This window comes from Coenobita brevimanus, chromosome 87, assembly GCF_032717465.1.
Source record: "Coenobita brevimanus isolate Jiangsu-jjx chromosome 87, ASM3271746v2, whole genome shotgun sequence".
Classification (NCBI taxonomy): domain Eukaryota; kingdom Metazoa; phylum Arthropoda; class Malacostraca; order Decapoda; family Coenobitidae; genus Coenobita; species Coenobita brevimanus.
This window is the reverse complement of record NC_137040.1, coordinates 21656042-21672436: the sequence shown is the minus strand read 5'-3', so window position 1 is coordinate 21672436 and position 16395 is coordinate 21656042. Positions and strand designations below refer to the sequence as shown.

The window sequence follows — 16395 nt, the reverse complement described above, 5'->3', positions numbered from 1 at the left end:
AAAATATATAAATTAATTGCTTCCACCTCCCTCAGAGATAATAATAAACTGGAAAGGAGAAAATCAAACAAAAAGGAAGTAAAAGAGTGGGGAAAAAATAAAGTGAGAAGAAGACGCAGGTGGGAACGACAATAGCTAGTTACATCTCAGTACTGAAGGGAACCAGTAAGCAAAACAGAGGAAAGAAAAGACAATAAAGACAGAAGTATAAGCAAGAAGAAATATGGAGAAGTGAAAAGTATGTGAAAGAAAGTATAAGGTGACAAAGAGAATAAAACAAAAGAAAGCAACTGGTAAAAATGAAAATGAGAAACACACTAGAGAATGGGAGAAAAACACTAGAGAATGGGATAAAAATATAAGCTAGCTGTACCCTCCTTCCTATATGAAAAAAACATAACCAGGAAAAAGAGAAAACTGAAAAAACCGAGAAGAAGAATACCGAAAAAATATATATATCGTTGGCTACACCCAGTTGCCGAAAAAAACAAACAGTTAAAGTGAGAAAGGGGATAACGCTGAAAAAATAATAAACAGCAAAAGATAAAAACAAAAAATAGTGAGAAAAAGAATAAAGCGGAGAAAAGGGTACCATTTACTACACCCAGTGGCCAAAAGGTAAACAAGAAAGGAGGAAAGATGACAGAATAAAAGTTGAGATAAATAGTTAACTCCACCCAACTACCAAAAAATATTAATAAACAAAAATAAAGAGAATAGGGTGAGAATAAAGTGTAAAAAAAAATTAACTGCATCCCATTGCCATAAAAAATAAACAGGAAAAAAGACAAACGAAGAAAAGGAGAACAAAGTGAGAAAAAAGAATAAAGTGAAGAAAAAAAATATTAACTGGACTCAACTTCCACCGTTCTCAAGAAAACCAACTAAGCCACCATGAAGCTGACTCTCTACCTCACCTGGTCCTCCTTCTTTATCAGTAAGTACAACAACAGTTCATTTTCTTAGCTATAAGTACTGTAGTAAAGAGGTACTGTGAAAAATGAAGAGTATTTAATGATGACTCAGTTGCTGATTAGCGTCCAAAACATTAAAGTAAAAAGCCAATGTAAAGTTGAAGTGTGAAGTAATGAGTTGGTTCTGTGGTCGTAAAGATTTAAATTAAAATCTAAAATGCAATGTAAAGAGAAATTTGTAAAAGTAACGATGAGTCATTTGTTGAGCTGTGGATAATCGGTGGAGTGCAGCATTATGACGTTAATTCATAAGAAGCTGTTAGTGTATGTGGCTGCCCTAATATTAATAAACCACCTGGAAACTTCAAATATAAATCAGCAGAATCCATAACCTGATTCAGAAGTTCATGGAGAAAAGAGACGATTAAATTGCTGCGAGTAAAGCATGAGTAATATGGAGGTGAGTACGATAGAATGACATGAAAAAAAAGTGAGGTAAGTTGGAGTATGACATAAAAATCGAGGACAGGGTATAATATGGATCAATATATTTCCACAGGTTAATTATTAGTAACCAGAGACTAAGAGGATGGCTAGAATGCTGTAAGAGTGTAAGAGAGAGACTGATGTTTGAAAGGAGATGCGTTACCTCTTCAGTCTACGTACGTCTTTTTTGTTCACTCTTCCAGCCACCAAATGATTTATGTTCAGATTATGAGAGTAGTCTAAAAACGGAAGGGTTAATGAAGGCTATATCTGACCCCTCCATGTCGAAAATGTCTCTCCTCAGTTATAATCGGAGAGAGAGAGAGAGAGATTCGTACTGAAATGACTGAGACTGAATATTTGGGAGTGAGAAAAGAATAAATATTAACAGTAAGAAATAGATGTTATAAGAAATCTAAGGCTGTGAGTTCGAAAAATCTAACAGGAGGCATATCGGCTAAGGACATCAAAAAAATAATTTAAAAAAAGGTTGATGTACTGAACTCGTTAAGATGAAAGAGTATTTGCAGGTGTGAGAAATAAGTTAATATTATGAGGTAGGGCTGGAAGGTTGTATTTTTGCACAGTGTACTGAAGTTAATATACTGTTCTGTGGAGCAAGTTCTGTACTGAGTAATTAAAATGCCCTGCTGCCCCGTGCTGTGTGTTGGGTTGTACTGTGATGCTGTATTGTGCTGGGTTGTCTATTGTGTTGTGTTGTTTTATGCTGTGCTGTGTGTTTCGTATCATTTTGCTGTGACGTACTGGTATATGATGCGCTGTGCTGTGCTGTGCGTTCCAGTATACCGTGCAGTGTGCCATTTGTGCCGGTATATGTTGTGCTGTGTGCTGTGCTGTGTTGTGCTGTGCGTTCCAATATACCGCGTAGTGTGGTGTGAATGATGCTGTTAATTGCGATGGGTTTTAATCAAGCACCGTGGCTATCCTCAAAGGGTTAAGGTGCTCACTCGTGGGTGAATGATGCTGTGGTAGACTCATTGCGGCCCCGATGCCTATGTTATGCTGTGTTATCCTGTGTTATGGTGGTGAGGTGCTGTGTTACTCTGTGCTATCATGAGTACCGGCTGAGTTATGCGTGTTATCCTGTGTTAAGATGGTCATGTGGCGTGTTACCCTCTGCTATATTTGTAGCTGCTGTGTTATCCTATGTTGTATTCTGTAGCTGCTGTGTTATCCTTTGCAGTACTGCGTAAGTGCTGTGTTATCCGGTGTCGCATTTTCGAAGTGCTATTTTGCCTTGTGTGCTATGTTACGTTGTGAAGGTGCTGTGTTTTGTTGGGACTGTGTTATACTGTGTTATGCAGTACATTGCCAAGTTGTTGCCACATTTTGTGAGTGTTGTGCTATGCTGTGTTATGCTGCGCTGTGTTGTTTGTGCTAATGTCTTATGCTGTGGTGGTGCCTTGTTATGTTGTCCTTTTTCGTAACTATTATGGCGTCTCATACCAGTGCTGTGTTATGCTGTGTACTGATGTGCTGTGTCCTATGCTGTTCTGTTCTTGTGCTGCATCATACTGCTCACTGCCAGTATTCTGTCATATATTGTGCTATACTGTGCTATGGTATGCTATGCCGTGCTGTTATGTTGCGCTGTGGCGGTGTTACTCTGTACTGCCATGCCGCGTTGTGCTGGCGCTGTGTTATGCTGTGCGGTTATGATGAGTTATGCTGTAACAAGAGTGCTATTATGCTGTGCCGTATTATGCTGTGCTATACTGCGTTGTGGCCGTGCTGTGTTATGATGTGATGTTACTGTGTTAGGCTGTGCAATGCTTTCCCATGCCGTGTTGTGTTATGCTGTGTTGTGTTTGCTGTGTTTTCCTATGCCGTTCTGTGTTATGCTGTGTTATGCCGTTCTGTGTTATGCTGTGTTATGCCGTGCTGTGTTATGCTGTGTTTTGCTATGCTGTGTTGTGTTTTGCTGTGCCATGCTGTGTTTTGCTATGTCGTGTTGTGTTATGCTTTGTTTTGTTATGCCGTGTTGTGTTATGCCGTTCTGTGTTATGCTGTGTTATGCCGTGTTGTGTTATGCTGTGTTGTGTTTGCTGTGTTTTCCTATGCCGTGTTCTGTTATGCTGTGCTTTGTTATGCCGTTCTGTGTTATGCTGTGTTATGCCGTGTTGTGTTATGCTGTGTTTTGCTATGCCGTGTTGTGTTTTGCTGTGCCATGCTGTGTTTTGCTATGTCGTGTTGTGTTATGCTTTGTTTTGTTATGCCGTGTAGTGTTATGCCGTGCTGTGTTATGCTGTGTTTTCCTATACCGTGCTGTGTTATGCTGTGTTAAGCTGTGTTATGCCGTGCCGTGCCGCCGGGGTCTGTCCTGCTGTGATCAGTGGACCAGGTTTGGAAAGGGATTTGCTTTCTGTGTGGTCGCTGAGTGCAGGTGTGTGTAAATGTGCCGTGTGTGTGTGTGTGTGTGTGTGTGTGTGTGTGTGTGTGTGTGTGTGTGTGTGTGTGTGTGTGTGTGTGTGTGTGTGAGAGAGAGAGAGAGAGAGAGAGAGAGAGAGAGGACAATATATTCTAGTCTTTGTGAGTGTGTGTGCATGAGTTTGAATAATTGCGTGCATCATTATTCTTGCGTGTGTGTACTCCTACTCCAAATTCTGGAATGCGTCTCTGCCAGCTGCTAAAACTTGTGTGTGTGTGTGTGTGTGTGTGTGTGTGTGTGTGTGTGTGTGTGTGTCCTCACTTGTAAGTTAAAGAACGTGTGTATGTTTGACTGTGAATTCATACTGAGAGAGAGAGAGAGAGAGAGAGAGAGAGAGAGAGAGAGAGATGTACGGGATGCGTGTCATTTGCCAGTCACGTATAATTACTTCCCCTTGAATCAGTCACTTCATCTAGTATCCTTCATATGTGGGGGTGATGTTGATATTAAACTGAACGTGAACTCGGTGGACTGCAGGCTCAAGTCGCTCTTCCCCTACAGTCCACCATTCTCCTCTTGGGCGGAAAGGAGTTGAGGGACGTGTGTAGAACCGCGTAACGGGGCCACCCTGTTATTTTGGTGTCACTACATGAAGGCGTCCCTCTCCTGGACCTCTGTATGTGGTACAAGGTTTTTATAAAGAGGAATTTCAGCCGAGGATAATAAGTTCGCCCGTCCCTTAAATGTCGCAGCTAAGTAACCTAGTCCCGGGTTCCTACGCTCCTGAAAGGGGAGAAAAAGGGACTGGACGATGGATGAATGGATGGATGGATTGCAGGTCGATGATTATGGAATTTGAGCCTTGCCCTGCTTCGGAATTTGAGAGTGTGGGAATCTGTGTAGATGAGTGTTTCAGATATTCGTGTCGTTGACATCGCTGTTATTTTATGTTTGTTACCCCCAGTCAGTTTTGCTCGGTACTGGGAAGACCTCATGTAGTGACGGGCATATGAAGGCTATATAATTGATCTTTACAGTTTGAAAAGTCTGGCCTAAGGTGTGTAGAGCTGTCTTTCTTAAACGTTCGACTCTGGGCATACGCTTGACTGCCCGTTTCCTGATGCCCAGCCGTCCTCCTACTTACTATACATCTCCACATGTCACCATTTCCGTGCTTACATCCCCCGTCCAGTGTGAATAATGCTAGGGTTGTCTCATACGGGACTGGTGTATTGGTATTTGCGGGAGTATTTTTACATGCTGGAGAGTCTTTTGGTGGATCAGTAAAATCTGCTGTAAAGAAATTCAAATTGCCATATTGTTCCCTGCCCCAGCCGGGATTCAAACTTAGGTCCACTGAGACACGTCCCCACCGATTTCATAGTGCAATCTCCACTACCCCTTTCATTACAGGACATCTTTCTTAATATGAATTAAGTGGTGTGTTGTGGCATTGTATATTAATGTCAGGGAGGACTGCTTCTGAAAGTAAAGGAATGAAATTGGCTATTCTGTTTTCACTTTAACTTGGCCTAAATTGCCACCTCCATCGTGAATATTAAGTTACAGCGATAGGTTAACACTAGGATATGACGCTAGCCATGAAGATGTGTTATGGAATGGACCTACAGACACACATTTTTTTTTTCTTTTTATGCCACTGAACTACATGAAATAAGCTGCAAAAGGATGAAAATCTGGGTCAAGTTGAGGAGAATGAACTATGGTTGTGTGCTCGGAACTGGTCCATTAATAAGGCTAATAAATGAAGAGCATAGCCTCATGAAATCAATCACAGAGACAAATTGAATACCATGAGAAATTAAATTAGAGTGAGAATGTGTAAACGGACAACACAAGACAATAAACCCAGCACTAGATGTGACATTAATTTCTGTCCTCATTTCTATTAACTCGCCTTGGCTTTTGCGACTCATCCTCAGCTGAATAAAATCGTCTGGGTCAATCTGTAATAGGAATGCTAAAGTTATCCTAATCATGAGAGGGTTAAGAGTACCAGTATTAACTCTTAGGCTCCTATGACTCACTCTCAGCTGAATAAAATCGTCTGGCATTAGCTATGATGGAATGCTTGTGTTACCAGGATCATGAAAATATTAAAAGAGTATAAAAAGAATAATAGTGTTCGCCGTGGCAGGACAAGGTTAAGGTAATTAGCCTGAACAATGGTGGAATTTACTCCTCTATTTCCGAGTGATTGGAATGATTACATGAGGCTACACCCTAATTATTACGTTGATGAGACTATTTAATTAGGTGTACAGGCAATTAACTCCTTCGCTGTAATTAATTATATCTGTATTTTATTCATGCTTTCTCCAGATGATACTTTTATGGTAATGAACGGGTTTTTGAACGGCACGGCTCTGATATAGCTTTTGCTTAATTCTATTTTTTTGGGGAGAGGGATCCAGTGAATATGCAGAAAGAAAACTATAAACTCTCTCTCTCTCTCTCTCTCTCTCCGATACCAACTGCCGTCAAAAACGAAGTGATGTCATTGCTCCCCATCACAACACACACACACACACACACACACATATTCTGACCACCTGAATATGCACTGAGAAGTCGTTGCTCTCCATCACCACACACACACACACACACACACACACACACACATTCTGACCACTTGAATATGCACTGAGAAGTCATTGCTCTCCATCACCACACACACACACACACACACACACACACACACACACACATATTCTGACCACCTGAATATGCACTGAGAAGTCATTGCTCTCCATCACCACACACACACACACACACACACACACACACACACACACACACACACACACACACACACACATTCTGGTCATCTGAATATGCACTGCGAAGGGAAAATCGTACACACCAAGTAATACTACCGGTAATGTGATGCACGACACTTTACATAACACCGCTGACGACCATTTCCAAGTCCACAGAGGCGAGGGAGTGGAGAGGTTATAAAGCCTTCTGAAATAATATTAAGTCTTGGTTAAATTACTTCTCTGTATTTAGTTTCTTTTATGAGGACTGATATTTGATTAAGTTATATCCCTGGTACTCTTCTGTGTTTTTGTACATTCATACTTCTGTTCAGTATTTACTCTTTGTCCAGAATTTCGTCCTTTTGCAGCTTATTTCTCGTAGTTCAGTGGCAGAAAAAGGCAATGCTACGGCTTCCCATTCTTTTCATTGAACTTCCCCGTGACTAGCATTATACTGGAGTGTTAATCTTTGTTGCAGGTCAGTAGCCAAGACGAAGAAATGGTAATTTCAGGCCAAGTTAAAGTAAGAATAGTAAATGCCATATTCTGTTAAATGCGGCTAGCAGCAACAAACAGAATTATACCTACAGTCTAAGTAAAGTGTGTGTGTGTGTGTGTGTGTGTGTGTGTGTGTGTGTGTGTGTGTGTGTGTGTGTAATTCTTTAGTAAGGCTCACATACAACTTCTTCAGTCAAATAAACCCAGACTTTAACATACATAAGTTAGAAGAAATTTTAACGATTTGTTTATGGTTATTGTGGTAGAAATCAAGTACTGGCCCCTTCCTTCCTTCCTTCATCCTCTCCCTCCCTTTCCTTCACCTCCTCCCTACCCCTCCTCCCTCCACCCTCACCCCCTCCCCTTCCCCCTCATCGCCTCCCTGTGGATCGAGGTTTAAGGGGGTATCGACCAACTCCCCCTCCCTTCTACCCTCCCCACTCCCACCTTCTTCACCTCCACAATTTCATCCTTTCTCCCTCCTTCCCTCCATCACCTCTTCCCCTTCTTACTTCCATCACCTCTCCTTCCTCTCATTTACCTAATTCTCCTTATCCCCCACCCCCCTTTTTTCCTTCATCCTTTCATCATCTTCCATCCCTTTCCCTATTAATATAATTTCCCTTCCCTTTCCTTTCCCCCCTAACCCCCTTCCTTCCCTTTCTTTCTCTTTTCTCACCCTTCTTTTCTCTTTCTCTGAATCCCCTCTCCCTCCCTTCCTTTCGTTTCCACTGAAATTCTCTCCCCTCCCTTCCTTTCCCACCCCTCACACCCTTCCCCTCCCTTCATTTCCCTTCCTTCCTAACCCTTCCCCTTTTTTTTCCTTCCTTATCTCCCATCCCTTCTCCTTCCCTTCCGCTCCCTTTCACCCTAAACCCATCCACTCCCTTCCTTTTCCTGCTTCCTCTACCTTCCCTTAAACCAGCCTCAAATCCTCAACCACCCTCCATTTATCCTCCCTCCTTCTTCTGCCTGGCCATCCCCTCCACACTACGCCTTCCTCTCCCCTCCCTCCACACTACGCCTTCCTCTCCCCTCCCTCCACAAATCCCTACCCCTTCCACCCTAACTCTGACCTTTCTCAAACCTTCCATCTATTTCTCTTCTTGAATCTTTTCTTTCTTATTCCCTTCCCCTCCCTCCTTCCTCCTCACCCTTTCCTCCTACTCCCTCGCCCCTCCTACATCTCTTCCTCGATCTCCATCTAGCCCCTGTTCTCTCCTTCCCCTTCCTCTACAACCACTCTTACTCTCCAGACCTATATTCTCCTCCCCTCCATTCATCTGCTTTTCTCCCTCCATTCCTCTGCTTCATACCCACACTCCTCTTCTTCTCCTCCTCCTCCTCCTCTCTCATTCCCCTTCCCCTTCCATCATCTCCCCTTCCTTCTACCTTTTCTTATTTGTCGCACTCCCGCATTTCTTTTCTTCCTCCTTCATTTTCTCTGATTCCTCCCTTCTCTTGTACTGCTCTTTCTCTTCCACCTCCTCTTACTCCATCCCCTTCCCCTTCACCTCGGCCTCTCTCACACCCTCCTCCTCCTCCAATACTCCCCTAACCCCTAACCCCTCCTCTCCCCCCATCACCCCTTCCCCCACTCCCCTCACCCCGGAGTTTTATTCATGGTGACAATTTATTGGATCGGCGACCAAACTCGACCCCACGTACACACACACACACACACACACACACACACACACACACACACACACACACACACACACACACACACACACACACACACACACACACACACACACACACACAAAGAGATCCTCCGGCGACACACTTGCACACTCACACTCGCGCCCCCATTCTAATTTTTTATCAAACACACACACACACAGCTTTGGAGCTACATACTTTACCGGAATACTTAAGTTTCCCCCTGGTATTTTTCATCAGAATTATCGTTCATATTTCATACTGCTGTGTGTGTGTGTGTGTGTGTGTGTGTGTGTGTGTGTGTGTGTGTGTGTGTGTGTGTGCGTGCGTGCGTGCGTGCGTGCGTGTGTGTGTGTGTGTGTGTGTGTGTGTGTGTGTGTGTGTGTGTGTGTGTGTGTGTGTGTGTGTGTGTGTGTGTGTGTGTGTGTGTGTGTGTGTGTGTGTGTGTGTGTGTGTGTGTGCTAGCGCGCAAGATATAATACACTTCCAGTAATTTTATTCTTTGCTAGAATTTGGCGGAATTTTAAAGTTGCCAGATTTCATGACGTAAATTATTTAGGGTATTTGTGCTGGGAAGGGGTTGGTGATAGCCAATACCCTCTTCAGGCACAAAATGATCCACAGGTATGCATGGCGAGTGATGAGAAGGGTGCATGGTGAACTGAATGAAAGGAAGGCAATGATTGATTATATATGTGTGGATGAAAGGATGCAAAGATGTGTGATGAATGCAAGAGCGTATAGAGGTTGGAGGAGTGGACTTTCTGACCACCACTTGGTGGTGGTCAGAATCACTGTCCAAGTAAAATGGAGAAACAGAAGAAAGGAAGGACGGGAGGAAGGAGTATATGCAAGGAGAGTGGAAAGGTTACAAGAGGATGAGAAAAAGGCAGAATATAAGAGAGAAGTGGAGGAACGATTGGGTAAATATGAATAGGAACAGATGGGGGACGTGGAAGGAGTGCCCAAGATATTCACAGAAGAAATATGTGCAGCATGTGGGGTGCTGTGTGGGGTGAAGAGAAGACGAAAGGGTGTGCAAGGAACAGCATGGTGGAATGAAGAGGTGAGACAGGCTGTGGCACAAAAGAAAAAAGCATATAATGAATGGCTGAGAAACAGGGGCGTGGAAGAAGTTGAGAGACGGAAGAGAGAGTTCTATGTGGAAAGGAAGAGAAAGGTGAAAAGATTAGTAAGAGTGAGTGAAAAAGAGAGTGGATGAGGAATTTGGAAGGAATTTGAGTGTAAAGTGGAGAGAATGTATGAAAATGTTCTGGAAAGAGGTAAAAAGAGTCAGACAGGGTGGCAATGATGTTAGTAGGGGAGTGAAAGATAAAAATGGTGGATTGCTAGTTGAGAAGGGAGAAAAAGTGAGCAGTTGGAGAGAACATTTTAATGCATTATTCAACATAGACAGTGAAAGCAAAGCGAATATAAGTGGCTGGGAAGTGGCTGGGAGAAGGAGGGAAGTGAGAAGACAGGAAGAAATTAGTAGGATGGAAGTTGTGGAAGCAATGAAGAAAGTCAAAATGGGGAAAGCCCCAGGAATTGATGGAGTGTGTGGTGAAATGCTGAAGCATAGGGGAGAGATAGTAGTAGAATGGATGTGGAAGACGTGCAGACTGGCCTGGGAAGAAGGTAGAGTCCCGGAGGATTGGAAGTCAGCTATAATTATTCCCTTGTAAAGCGGAAAAAGAAGTGTGTGGTAATCACAGGGGTATTTGTCTTCTTAGCGTAATAGGAAAAGCGTACGGTAGGATACTTATCGACAGAGTTAGGGAAATAACGGAGGAATTAGTTGGAGAAGAACAGGGAGGCTTTAGGAAGGGAAGAGGTTGTGTAGATCAGATATTCATTCTTAGATCTTTAGTGGAAAAGTTTCTAGAGAAGGGAAAGAAGTTGTATGTGGCCTTCATGGATTTGGAGAATGCATATGACAGGGTGGACAGACAAAGATTGTGGAAAATATTAAGAATATATGGAGTAGATGGGAAGTTGCAGAATGCTGTCAAGAGTATGTATGAGGGTGCTAAGGCTGCAGTGCACGTGGATAGTGAATTGAATGAATTTTACTATTTGAAGGTTGGGCTGAAACAGGGATGTGTCATGTCTCCTTGGTTGTTCATTCTGTATAAGGAAGAAGTTATAAAAGAGATCCAGTACAAGGTAGGGCAGTGAATGTTGGAGTGGCCCTAATGAGGGAGGGCAGTGTTTGGAAACTCTCTGTACTGTTGTTTGCAGATGATACTGTGTTGTTAAGTGAAGAGGAACGGGAGCTGCAAGGCTTGGTGGATGATGAGTTTGGGAGAGTGTGTAAGAAACGGAATCAAAAGGTGAATGTAGGGAGGAGTAAAGTTAAGGTCTTCGAGAGAGGTCAAGTCAGTGAATGTACAGTGAGGCTGGATGGTGAGGAAATGGAAAATGAGAGTACGTTTAAGTACTTGGGTAAGGTGATGAGTAAGGATGGAAGTTTGGAGGGTGAAGTGCTTGGAAGAGTACAACAAGCAAGAAAGATTGCTGGTTCCTTGAAGGCAGTGATAAGAAACAGGGAAGTGAACATGGAAGTGAAAAATTTATTACATGACAGTATTGTGATACCAACTCTAACGTATGGAAGTGAAGCTTGGACGTTGTTGGAGGGACAGAAGTCAAGAGTGAGAGCAGTGGAAAGGAGTTATTTGAGAGGAGCCTTTGGAGTCACATGGAGAGACAGACTGACAAATGAGGATGTGAAGGATCGTTGTGGTGTGGACGTGGATGTAATAGGATGCGTTAGGAGAAACACACTGTGGTTTGGCCATGTGGAGAGGATGGAGTGTGAGAGACTGACGAGAAGAGTGTATGTGAGTAAAGTGGAGGGGGAGAGAGGGAGAGGAAGGCCAAGGATGAGATGGAGGGATGGAGTAGAGAGGTATATGAGAGAGGGGGGTGTGAACTGGGAGCAGGGCAATGAAATGGCGAAGGGACAGGGTGACGTGGAGGCGATTTGTTTGTGGCCACCCCGTATCAGGGATTAAGGCGTCTGGCAATAGACAGATAGATAGATTTTTCATCAGAATTATCGTTCATATTTCATACTGCTGTGTGTGTGTGTGTGTGTGTGTGTGTGTGTGTGTGTGTGTGTGTGTGTGTGTGTGTGTGTGTGTGTGTGTGTGTGTGTGTGTGTGTGTGTGTGTGCAGTTCTGCTATTAAAAAAGAAAAACTTCCAGTAATTTTATTCTTGGCTAGAATTTGGCGGAATTTTAAAGTTACCAGATTTCATGACGTAAATTATTCTGAGCATTTTGGCGAACTGGGTATAACAGGAGAAAATAATACATCCCTGACACTTATAAAAGAAAAATGGCATTACTAACACAAATAAATATAAGACATCAATAAAGGTAAAGAAAGCAAAACATCACTAGCAGGATCAAAAATAAGACAAGACAACAAAAACTAAGGCTTTTCTAAGTTTAAAAAAAAAAGTAATAAGGCATCAATGACACTAGCAAAAATAAAACATCAATAAAACTAGCCAAAAATAAAGCATCACTACCAAAAGCAAAAAATAAGACAAAGCTAAGGAGGAGAAAAATCAGGCTTTACTAAGGTCTCCCTAACATAATAAAACACAGACACACACACACACACACACACACACACACACACACACACACACACACACTCAGAAAAATAATAAAACACTATTTTGAAGCCATGGCCAAAAGTTTGAGACTATTTTATACAATGGAATGGCAAAGGGTTTCTGAACTATACAAGGTGGTAGGGATGCGCCCGTGCAGAAGGAGAGAGGAAGTGGGGCAGTGAGAGGTGTGGAATTGTGATGTGTGTGAAGTGTGCAGGTGTGAGGTGCGGAAGTGTGAGATGTGAAAATTTACTTAGTCGCTGTGTGATAACTGTGTGAAAAGTGTGAGGTGTGGTAGGTAAGGGTGTGAAAGTGTGTGGAGTGGCAGAGGCGGAGTGATTTGTGTGCAGGTTGTGGAAGCGTAAGCTACTGGCTCTGAGGCGTGAGATGTGTGTGTGTGTGTGTGTGTGTGTGTGTGTGTGTGTGTGTGTGTGTGTGTGTGTGTGTGTGTGTGTGTGTGTGTGTGTGTGTGTGTGTGTGTGTGTGTGTGTGTGTGTGTGTGTGTGTGTGTGCGTGCGTGCGTGCGTGCGTGCTTGTGTGTGTGTGTGTGTGTGTGTGTGTGTGTGTGTGTGTGTGTGTGTGTGTGTGTTTAAGTGAGTGTATGTACAGTACGAGTATATACATGCTTTAATGCACGTGAGCCAGATGTGCCTGTACTATTGCGTTCATTATTGTGTTGACCCATTTGTGCCTGTTCTTGTATTTCACTGCATTTGGATTTTTTCTTCCTTTGTTAAAGATTTCGCCCTTTATTTGTGATTATTTTAAATTACGGATAGAAAGAGTCAGAAAGACAAGTAGACAAACGGACAGAAACACAGGCAGACAGACAAAGATAGGTAGGTAGGTAGGTAGGTAGACAGACAGATAGATAAAAAGACAGATAGACAGGTGGATGGATAGAGATGGAGATAGATACAAATAGATATAGATACATAGATATGTAGGTATTTCCACATACTATATCTATCTATCTATCTATCTATATATATATATATATATATATATATATATATATATATATATATATATATATATATATATATATATATGAAATTTTTTATCACCAAACTAAAAGGGAGAAAAGAGGAAAACTCTCTTTCTCACTCTCTCTCTCTCTCTCTCTCTCTCTCTCTCTGTATATATATAAGTGGTAGGTGGGGGCGCTCACCATCCACTCATTCGATGTAGTGCTGCTCTCGGGCGTCTGCCCTTTCCTCTCCTCCAGCCTTCTTTCCTTCCATCCTCCTGTCTTCCTTTTCTTCATTCCTTCCTCGTCTTTCTGCCTACGGGTGACTTTACACTCCCTCTTCTGTCTTTCTTTCCTCCATTCTCTCCTCTTCCTTCTGCTTGTGGGTGACTCAACACTAAGTGACAAGCCAAATGGTTTCCTGTACACCAGGAAATCATTTACTACGCTGGGTGGTAACCATATAACCAAATTATGGCGCCTGGTGGCTTAGTGGGTAATAATGTTGCTCCAGTCGGATTGAGCCGGTGAAAGTTTATATCCAAGGGTGGTTGGGGTTTATTGCTCACGTAATGCCACTAAGAGATGAGTGACGCTAGTCACTCTCATCTTAAATGTCAGGACCAACTTGCCTAGCCTGGGATCCCATGCTCCTCATGGGGCAACACAGGATTGGATGATATATATATATATATATATATATATATATATATATATATATATATATATATACAGAGAGAGAGAGAGAGAGAGAGAGTGAGAAGATTGGATGATGGATATATATATATATATATATATATATATATATATATATATATATATATATGTGTGTGTGTGTGTGTGTGTGTGTGTGTGTGTGTGTGTGTGCAGCACAAAACTGCCCTAATTAAAATTTTTAAATTATACGTAAGGCTCAGAATTCCTCAATTTAAAACAATAAAACAATTATTTATATAGCACAAAGCTCAACCAATCAAAAACACATCCATAAATATGAAAATAAATCACAGGACCGAATAATCACATAATCTGGCAGGCTCATATCAGGCGGGCTCTATTAAAACAGTGTAATTAGCAAAAGTCCTCTATCATATTACATAATTACTTTCATGAACAAAAGCAGCCACAATATTTACAGTTATACCAAAGAGCCAAATAGGAAGGCAAATGAAATAGCCCATCCCAAAATATAACTGATATTAAAGACGAAAAAGCAGATAACTAAACTCTATAAAAATTAACACTCGGAAGCCAAAAAATATACAGGTATACAAAAAAAAAAAAAATACAAACAGGAAGGTAAAGAATGTATCCCGAAATATAGCTCATGTTAACAATAAAAGTGTGGAAAACCAAAATCTGTACAAATTAACACCAAAATCTGTAAAGATTAACACCCTCAGGAGCACCCGTAAAATATACAGGTATATAAAAAAATATACAAATAGGCAGGCAAATAGTATACCCCGAAACACTGCTTACATTGAAGACAAAATGCAAAAACACAAAAATCTGCAAAAATTAACAAAGACAAAAATGCAAAAAAAAAAAAAATCTGCAAAAATTAACAAAGACAAAAATGCCAAAAAAAAAATGCAAAAAATTAACAGACAAAAATACAAAAAAAAAAAATCTGCAAAAAATTTAGACAAAAATGCAAGAAAACAAAAATCTGCACAAAATTAACAAAGACAAAAATGCAAAAAAACAAAAAAAAATCTACAAAAATGTAAGAGTCAGGCTGCTACGACTCACTTCCAGCTGAATAAAAATAAAAAAACTATGTGGTGTTAGTTGGAACAGAATACTAAATATGTGAAAGCCAAGGGAGGGCGACAGGTACTGGTGCCATTATTAACAATCGCTGGCTCCTATGACTCATTATCTGGTGAAAAAAATAATTAAATAAAAAACTGCCTTACGCTAGCTAGAGCAGAGTCCTAAAGTAGTCCCCTCCAGGATAAGATCTAAAAACAAAAACAAAAAAGGTGAAAATCTATCCTCTACAAAATGTGTGAAATAAAAAAAAAGAGGTGAGGGATATATACTTCAAAAAATACTTTAACACACACACACACACACACACACACACACACACACACACACACACACACACACACACATACAAACACACAAACTAAAATAAGGAGACGCCAAAAAATCAAAATAAAAAAACGTGAAACTATACGCCAAATAGAAAAATATCGAATAAACATAGGGGACGAAAAAAAAAAAATAGAAAAAGCAAAATTATAAGCAAAAATATATACTTACCCAAATTTTTTTTAATCTGTAAAATTGTGAAGGCTGGGCAGGCAATTTCAGCGCTCCACTGATACTGTAATGTAAGAGGCTGTAATGTTGTGTAATGTGTGTACTGTAACGTGGCGCTTTGTAATGTAATGGACTGTAATGTTGTGCAATGTGTGGCGGTGTAATGTTCTGTAATGTGTACACTCTAACTTGCTGCCTTTTAGTACGTAATGGTGTAATGTTTAGTAATAAGTGGCGGTGAAATGTTCAGTATTGTGTACACTGTAACCCGCTGCCTTTTAGCATGTAATGATGTAATGTTTTGTAATACCTGGTGCTTGATGCCATTAAGGAGTGACGTAAAAGGAATCCAGATAACCTTTAGCCCTTCACTCTTATTACTATTTATTTATTTATTTATTTATTTATTACTACTGTTACTGGATTCAGACTACGAGTATATATATTATTTGGGTTTCCAGAGACCTTTTGTTGTGACAGGGTTAAAATGAGTCTTGATTCACCTCTTCACAAAATTATTTCTCTCCCTAAGTTGAATATAATCGTCTGGGGATAGCAAGAATCGTCATCATCATCATCATCATCATCATCATCATCCAGCCTCTCTTTCCCACCTGCAAGTAGGGTGAGGAAGGATCCAGCAAGAAATAAAACGCGAAGAATATGAGAGTGGGAGAACAAATATACAGTATACCCTATGTCATGGGCCACACACCCATTCACACCCCATTCAAGCCCAAGGAATCCTGGATCAGCCTCACAGATGAAGTTTATTAGGTTAGGCATGA

General features: G+C 41.3%; 1 protein-coding gene across 1 annotated transcript in view; it reads left to right on the top strand.

Annotated features, from left to right (window-relative positions):
* The first annotated feature begins 795 nt into the window (after positions 1-795).
* LOC145411029 (uncharacterized) overlaps positions 796-16395 on the top strand; it is a 132901-nt gene continuing 117301 nt past the window's right edge. Inside the window, exon 1 of the mRNA XM_080281090.1 lies at positions 796-937. Within this exon, the coding sequence (XP_080137216.1) occupies positions 895-937 (43 nt within the window). The 5' untranslated portion in view covers positions 796-894. The remainder of the gene's footprint in view (positions 938-16395) is intronic.